Source organism: Juglans regia, chromosome 8 (assembly GCF_001411555.2).
Source record: "Juglans regia cultivar Chandler chromosome 8, Walnut 2.0, whole genome shotgun sequence".
NCBI classification, from domain to species: domain Eukaryota; kingdom Viridiplantae; phylum Streptophyta; class Magnoliopsida; order Fagales; family Juglandaceae; genus Juglans; species Juglans regia.
Genome location: NC_049908.1, coordinates 23370552 through 23379232, shown reverse-complemented (window position 1 = coordinate 23379232; position 8681 = coordinate 23370552). Strand labels below are relative to the sequence as shown.

Here is an 8681-nt window from a genome sequence, read left to right as displayed (position 1 = left end):
TGATATAGTATCACGACAGAGAGGTCGACAGACTGAGACCATGAGATGATGAATGGAATAGAGCCAGATTAGAGTGGAAATAATCCGACTTAAAAAATATGGAAATGTACAATTAGAGCATTTGCATTCGGTGCCGCAAAGCATGTTTTCCCCTATATTTTGGGGGAAAGTTTAGGGTTTTCACTCCAAACCCTCCTCCAGCCGAATCCCTAAAATGGGGACCAACTATTCGGATGCTATAGTGGTTCCTCATATTTGGAGATCCACTGTACATCCCCAAATTTGATTTCGTGCTTTCATCGTCGTTGGTCCCGTGTCTCTTTCTCTTCGACCGTTGGGTGCCCTCATTGTTTTCACCTCTCCCTCGCATCGTAGCCACTATCGACGACAGCCTATCCATTGAAAATCAATGTAAGTTCTCATCCCCTCTCGGTTTCCTCCGTGGTTGGATTCCCCCCTTCTCTCTCGCACAAACTGATCTGTTTGAACGGAAGAAGAGGTTTTCGACTAGGTCTTAAGGTTTTCGATTGCAAGAGAGAGAGAGAGAGAAAGCCAGAGTCTAGTACCTTCTTGTGCTTCTGAGTGAGATCAAACCTCCTAATGTTGAGATTGATTTCTAAGATACAGTATCACGACAAAGGCAGGAGACTAGAGAGGTAGACGGACTGCGACTAGGGGTGAAAAAAAAGGGTGAACCGGTAAATTGGACCGGACTGAATCGGTTCGGAATGGTACCAGGTTCGGTTCGGTCTGGTATTAGTTCTATTTTTCTTAAAACCGGTTGAAATTGGTTCGGTTCCAGTTTTTATTTTTCTAACACCGGACTGAATCGGACCAGACCGATTCATATATATATATATATATTAATTTTTGTATATTGTATAAAATATTTTTTAAATATTTTTTATGTCATATATAATTTTAATTATATATAAAATAATTTTGTATTATATGGTAAATTACTAATTATAATAACATTAAATTTTAAAATGCTATATAAATAACTATATATTATCAATATAGTCTATAATATTAGTAGTTATGCTAATACAATATCACTATATATTATAATATACTATAATATATCACTATAGTCTTACAATTATAAAATATATTATAATATACTATAATATATATATATATATATAAATATATATTATATCGAAAAAACTGGACTGAACCGGACCCAAACCGGTAAAATAGGAAGTACCAGTTTTGGGGTTTAACCAGTGCGGCATCAATTTTTCAAATCTCAAAACTGGTATATATCGGTTCGGTTTTAAAATGTGTCCAAAATCGGATCGAACCGGACTGCTTACACCCTAAACTGAGACCATGAGATGGGTCGAGTTAATTCGGGTTGGGTTGGAATGGTTCAGATTGGGTAGTGGGTTTTTTGTTCAGCCCTAGTTAGGGTGGCCATGAAACCAGTCAATCTCCATGAAAATTCTCTATTCCTTTCTTTAACCATAACTGAGATGTGCCATCGTGTGTAGTTAATAAGTTCAACCTTAACACCTTGATTCCATAAGAGAGCTAAACCCTCACTGCTACTCAAACTATCCACTGTCAATATTCAAAATCTAATTTCCTCCTTATAACCTCCATTTTATCTCTGGTGCATTTTGTCTCAATGAGGAATATCAAGTTGGGGAACTTGTCCTTATTCATGTGATTAAGGACTCGAACTGTTCAAGGGAGTTTCATTGGTTCTGGCATGGCTGGCTACCAGCTTCCTTATTACAAGCATATTCATTATTCCCTGGACAAGATTCCACCATATCATCCTTCCTTTCCTTTCAGGCAGAGTGCTGGAGATACTGTTTTGCTTATCATTGATTTCTTCAGCATGGTCAACAAATCTTGTTTTGGTGAGAACCAAAGAGTTAGCCTTGTCTGGTGTGTTTTTTGAAATGTTACCATAATGGAACTTCTCCCCTTCCACCTCAGCATCTTCTTCCTATAGGCCTGCTGACTTTGCACCAGAATTAAACTGATCACCATTGCTATGCTTACTTATATTGTTACTGGATTTTGAGATGAAGCCCGAGGCCATGCACCATACTGAATGTGCATGGTTCCCGTCATGTATAGATCTAGACAGAGATGCCTTTGAACAACTAGACTCACCATATTTTATAATGTCACACTTAAAACAGAAGTTGGGCAACCTCTCATATTTAAAGGTTAACCAGATCTTATTGCCCTTAATATTAACAAGGTTACATCTAGGTAAAGGTTTTGTAATATCAACCTCCACCATAGCTATGAGATAAGGGCCCCATCTGATACCATCCTCATCCATATCTGTATCCACATCCACATCCACATCTTCCACTCTATTAGCTTTCCTACTCGTTCACCAGTACCCCGAGTATGCCACTAAGTGGTATATTATGAATGGGTAGTGATAGACTTACTATCCTATTACTATCCATCTACTACTCAAGCGTATTTCAAGTTTTTTTTTATTTTTTATTTTTAAGTATTTTTTTAATATCCTTAATCATTACGAAAAAATTAAAAAAATATATAATTTTACTAATACTCACTTCCTTAATCATTAAGTAAAATAAAAAATTAAAAAAAAATCAAATACAAAAAGAATAGTAGATTGATAGTAATAGGATAGTAACCCTATCATTATTCATTATGAATCTGTACCCACATTGGTTATGTGGTGAAAAGAATATTTTTTGGAGAGTACAAAGAAGGTTTCTATCAAAAGACCAGGTTCTACCCATCTCGACTCTAAGAATATCTTGATCATATTAGAATTCTATAAGAAATAAGTTTTCACCTACCTCGTGGAAATGAACCCATCCTTTCGGCTTCCAAATACTTTGCATGGATGATCTGATTTAGACGTGGATGAGGATGGTGATAGGAAATGTTGAGAGAAGAGAGAGAGTGTTCCAAAAATAATAATAAAAAAAGTATTTGGTTCATCTACCGTGCATATCAAATATGACTTTTGTTTTAGATATAGTGTAGCAAAACAACTGTTTAAATACTTTGCATAATTCAATGCGGACTGAATTTTGTCCCGTTAGGCTAGTCATGCATTTTTTTTTAATCTTTGGCTAATCTATTGAGATTGTTCTTATTGAATGTGTTGAATTTTTCTTAAAAAATGGAAAGAATTAGTCTGCTAGAATAATTATTAAAATGTTACAGTCCGTCTTATCACATGTTATACAAAGAATACAAGTCATCTTTAATGGGGGGCAACCTAACAAGAGAAACACCTTGGAACAACCTTGTTGCTGTTGGGCGAAAAACAACCCACCAACGAGCTGGCTACACGTAAGATGAAGGGTGTGTAGCACAATAGAAGGAAAGCAGCTGATTTCATTTCCTTCCTCTTCCTCACTCTGCTTCCCCCAAAACCTTCCGACCTCTTTCTTTTCCTGCGCCTTCTTATGCCGCTCCCAACCACAGGTGACCAAATCTCTCATTCACTGTTAAGGCTTTTGAAATTTCGTCATAGAGCGGTGAGGTTGAAAAGGCAAAGCTCGTTCAGGTTCTCTCTCTTTTTTCCTGAATTTTCTTATCAACACTAAAGTTCAACTGTGAGCCATTTGGTAGCTCTGAAAATGTATCAATATAAATTTCTTTTAATCATTCCTTTTATATCATTTAGATTTTTTATTTTATTTTGTTTTAACTTTCTTTGGATAATGTGTAATTGTACTCGCATAAACAATCATTGTTTTGTTTTGAGAAGTAGGGTTTTAAAAATGTCAGTAAATCAGAATCAATAAATTTCAGTAGATAATCTAACCTATAGGATTTGTTCTACCACGTTTAAGTTACGTTTGATGCGAAGATGAAGTAACTTGCATGATGTTGTAGGTGGCAAAAATGTTGGAGAACACTTCAAGGCAGTGTATGAAATGAGTAATGTTACATGCAGTCATAGAATGCATAAGTACCGTGTAGTCACTTTGAAAAATAATAAGATCTATTATTAAAAAATTAATTTTCTTTTTATATAAGTATTGTATTTATTCATTTTTTTAAAAATGATTATGCGGTACTTGCACACTCGTAACTGTAACTATAATTTCGATTTAGCGCCATAGGCTTTTGGGCATGGTTTGTGTCCACTTGTGCGGTCAGGGTGTGGGTTCGAATAGGAAGAAAGGGGTTTAGGGGGATTGGAATGTGCTGTTCAGATGTTGTGGGATGCATAGTAACAATGCTAATATGCTGATGTGTCGTATTTTTATTAGAGGGCTGGTATTCTGAAATAACAGATGAACTGGTCTCCAGAATTTCTCACCTAATACTGGTAAGCCTCGAAAAGTTGAACAGCATTTCGCTATCGGACATCGTGAGGGACACGTCGAATGTTGGTCTACAAAAACATTAAAAAAAGGTAAATAAAAAATAAAAAAAAGAAGGGAGAAAGAAAACATGGAATTTGGTTCTTGCTTTCTTCTTGGTTCTTGCTTTCTTCTTGTCAGCTCTAACAATTTATAATTCATTATTGGATAATATTAACAATGCTGGCACCTCGGCTCTGCGTCCGTTCAGTCTTCGGCTCCGGCACTTTCGCCGATCATACTAATGCGAGCCGCTCCAATTCTAGCTCCATCTCTAGCTCGATCAGGTTTGGTTTTGGTGCCCATCGCTGTCGTAGGCCCCATCCGGTCCTCTTCGTTTCTTGTAACTCTTCCCGCGGAAGCGGAGCCTCCAGATCCACCAATGCCGACGATGATAGCCACCACCAGTTTCTCGAAGCTTCTCTCCTCCTCTCAGGTTCCATCTCTCTCTCTCTCTCTCTCATATGTCATTTACTTATCGTTCCTCATTTGGTTCTCGTTTTTAGATTTGCAAGTTCAATTAAATTTCCATGAGGTTTAGTTCTCTGTGTTGATTGCAAACCATCGTGGAAATTAGTATTGCAGTTATGGAGGATTTCGTTTTGAAATTAGCAGATTAGAGCTGTTACAATTGCAAATTAACGTCGTTAGAGTTCGAGGTTCATCAATGGGTTATAACAGGTTGCGAAGTTCCTACCTTAGCTTATATAAAAATGAAAATGTGTTGCTTTTTTATTTGTTTTGTTAATCTTACTACTTGCACTGTGTTTTAGGGGTCCAATTGAATTTCCAGATTTTGTTCACTAATAGTAGCAGCGCACAACTTACTAGGTTACAATGAATTAAGCGAAATTTAATGGTGCTATAGCAGTAGCAAGTGGCTAGATGGACAAATTTGAATGGTTTTAACAACCCCTACTGATGAAATTTAAAGAATCATAATCATATGATTCGAGCAACTTTGGGTTTTCCATTGATTTGGTCCATCCATGTCTTTTCATTTTTTGATATTTTCTCATCGATACGAAATTATTGCAGAAACAATGTTGCATTACCAGATGCGGAAGCAAGGATTTCAAGGGGACAAGAAATGGAAATCCCCTGGTCAGTTGACCTCCTTTTCAATCCCAGGGAAAAAACCCCAAATTGGTATCGATTTAATCGGAGAGGGTCTTCTCCACCGCTTTCAGAGTCCTACAATCTTTCTCAAGATTTCTTGTGATGGAGATTTTCTTCTACCAATTATTGTAGGTATGCAGTTAAAGTTCAAAAGTAAATGGTGCGATGTTCTCTTCTATCGTTCTGATTGCCATTTTCTTAACATATCTGAATAGAGAAGCCTTACACGTATGCTAAATGTATGTAACTGCAGGGGAATTTGCTATTGAAAAACTTATAGAGTCACAATGGGAAGATAATAATGGAGTATTTTTCGATCTCTCTTGATATTGGTTTTTTGTTACATAATACCAACATTCAACACTCAGATATATGCTTGCTACAGGATTACCCAGATCAGTTCCAGCTTTTCAGAGATCTTGTGGAAAAGCTTGGCTATGAAGTATGAAGCTAATTTCTTATATATTAATATTCTGAAGGCTTGTATCTTTTTGTTCATTTTCCTACTTTATATGCTACCTTTCATTGCATATCAATTATAAATGCTGAAAATAATTTTAATACTAGTTAGTAAAGAAATAGGACTGAACATTTGTCTCTCAATTTTGGTACTAGTTATATGAAATTTCGAACAAAAATCTATTATGTTAGTCTAAGTTTTTTTTCTCTCCCCCCCCCCTCCTTTTTTCTCCTTTGGTTTCAGGTTAATATGGTGAAAATCACGGAAAGAGTGATTAATACTTACTTTGCCAGACTATATTTTAGCAAGGTGGTTAAATAAGTTAAAGGTTATAAATAGAATGCCTTGTCTTCTTCAATACATAGGTTACTTTTATAAAATTTCAGTTTTAAGCTTCATCAATGCTTTTATTCTCTGCAGCGTGGAAAAAATGACATTCTTAGTGTGGATGCACGTCCCTCAGATGCCATAAATGTGGCACATAGATGTAAGGTATATATTTTCCACACCTTGGCAGTGCAAATGCCACAAAATTCTGCAATATTATGTTCAAGACTGTTGAAGTTGCTTTGACCTAATGGGGTTGATTCAATATGTGCCTGGTTGACCAATCTCAAACATGCACCTGTGTACTCGCCGGATATGTTTATCAATATAGTGGTTAACCGATGTTTTCTTTTTCTGGAGTAAGTTCGATAGAGAGGCCCGACATTGCACCCCCTTGTCCCTGTTGATATCCACAAACTATAACCTTTCATATACTTCACCTATGCAGTAAAATCCATGAGTTTTTTCATAAATATCTTTTTAAAGTTGTTATTTCTTGTTCTGCAGGCACCAATATATGTAAGTAGAGAAATTGTCTTGACAGATGCTATTAGAATTGGTTATGGGATGGGAAGGATGCGTGATGCTAAGCCGACTTATGATGTATCTCTCGATAGGTATATATTTGGGGCCTCGTTTTTGCTATCATCTGTTGTTCTTTATCTCTAAGCATGGGTTATATCTTGTCCAGTGCTGCAGATAGTCCAGATGTACTATCTGAGGAACTTGATTTGGTGAAGAATATGGATTTGGCTGTCAAAGAAGAAAGGTACAAGGATGCAGGTATGAATCAACTGGCTGACCTATTCTCTGATAAAATATTTTCTGTAACTGGTCAGTCACAATATCAATTTACGTTTGATAACAGAGTCATGCTCATAAGTTTGAGAATCGGTTATGATTGATGATTGGTTCCTGCAGCCATGTGGCGAGACAAACTAGTGAAACTTCGTGAGTCAATACATGAACATTAACCAATATAATCAGGTACGTCTTCTATCTTAACATTTGATTATCAAACAGTGGAGGAAATGATCATAAAGTTTTTATATGTGCTAGTGGCTGTTTTCTTTCTTGTTATTGAGAGATTGTTTCAAATATTTCTCACGGTTCCATGGCAGATGACTCACTGTTGGAGAAAAATGCTTTGTTAGGAATACTAGAAGTGTTAGGAACGCTTGGAGGAATTGATGCATGATGAAATTTCTAAATTATGGTATGTACAGCTTTCTTGAAGGATTGATGCACGAGGAAACCTCAAAACTATCACATGTACAGCTTCGACTTTATACATATTGTCCTTTTAGGCAGATTTATAATCATGTATTCAATCAACTTATAAAAAAAAAAAATCACGTATTCAGTTAAATTGTCCTAGACATGAAGATGATCCAAACTCTCTCTCCCGGAGATGTAATTTTCAAAGCGAAGTACAAATTGTTTTGTGCATAATTCATAGCAAATGACGGATGACAAGAAAGATAATCTTCCCCTTGTATCACATTGAATGTTGTGTACAATCTCTTCGCATGCACAGTACTCTATTTATTGCTTTTGAGACTTGGTTAAAGTTTTGTAAAAGGAGGGGCTCATGGAGTCTGAGTTTAACATCCGTTTAAAGCACTTCAAGTGGAGCATCTAAGAAAGAAATTCTGTTGATTATCTTCTGAAACTGGAACAAAGTCAGACAAGTTGTACTATTTGTTGGATATTTAATATTTTAGAGGGATTTTTTTTTTTTTTTGATGTCATTGGCCTTCAGGGAGGGGTTAAGGTATCTTAGATCCATTTTTTTTCCCAAGAGGAAAAAAAAAAAATATTCATTGACTTTTCAATTGGCCAATGCTTGCTTGCTTAGCTTAAAGATGAGTTAATTCTTTCATCCATAGATCCGAACCAACATCACTGCACACCTCTCCTGATTACTCCCATGGCTTAATTGACAAACTGCATAGAACTGAGACAAAAAATGATGCTGTATTGGGCAACATCAAAGATGATGTTGCTAAGCCGGGACTGTACTTAATGTATTGTCCATACATCAGATCCAAGAGTTTGGGTTTTGCAAAGATGCCGGAGAGGAGTCCCCTCAAGGTACCGGCCGCGGTGTGCGTGTGGAAGACCCCTAATGTGTCATCCATGCTTTGGAAGAAGGGAAGTTTTCGGTGCAAAGCTACCTTGATGTACCATACTGACAAGATTTGTGAGTCTAGCAAGAAAAATAATACAAAGAATGAAATTCTCCTCTGCATAACACACGGCTAGAGGCTTTTGTGTTTTATATTTAATCAAAAGTGAATAGATTACAATCAAGACTTTATGAAAATAAATTCTACCAAGCCTAAGAATAATATGGTATCATGACTTTCCTTCTATGGCACCTCTGGTGAATTGAATTGAAAATTGTGCAGATTTTGTGTTTGATTCGTGAGGTGTATCCATATATG

General features: G+C 36.4%; 1 protein-coding gene across 5 annotated transcripts; it reads left to right on the top strand.

The window, feature by feature from the left end:
- The first annotated feature begins 4394 nt into the window (after positions 1-4394).
- LOC109006172 (bifunctional nuclease 2) lies at positions 4395-7603 on the top strand. Of its 5 annotated transcripts, none has more exons than XR_004802195.1 (10): positions 4395-4764; positions 5367-5579; positions 5701-5753; positions 5833-5889; positions 6151-6216; positions 6328-6399; positions 6742-6851; positions 6926-7017; positions 7103-7221; positions 7389-7603. XR_004802195.1 is itself a non-coding variant. In XM_035692985.1 (10 exons), exons 1-9 carry the CDS (start codon positions 4509-4511, stop codon positions 7206-7208), a joined length of 972 nt encoding a protein of 323 aa, XP_035548878.1. In that variant the 5' UTR covers positions 4395-4508; the 3' UTR covers positions 7209-7221; positions 7389-7603. The 5 variants fall into 5 exon arrangements, 3 of the variants coding, with proteins under 3 accessions (XP_035548878.1, XP_035548877.1, XP_035548879.1); XR_004802194.1 differs by having other exon boundaries at positions 7356-7603; XM_035692985.1 differs by having other exon boundaries at positions 7156-7221.
- Positions 7604-8681: the final 1078 nt, after the last annotated feature.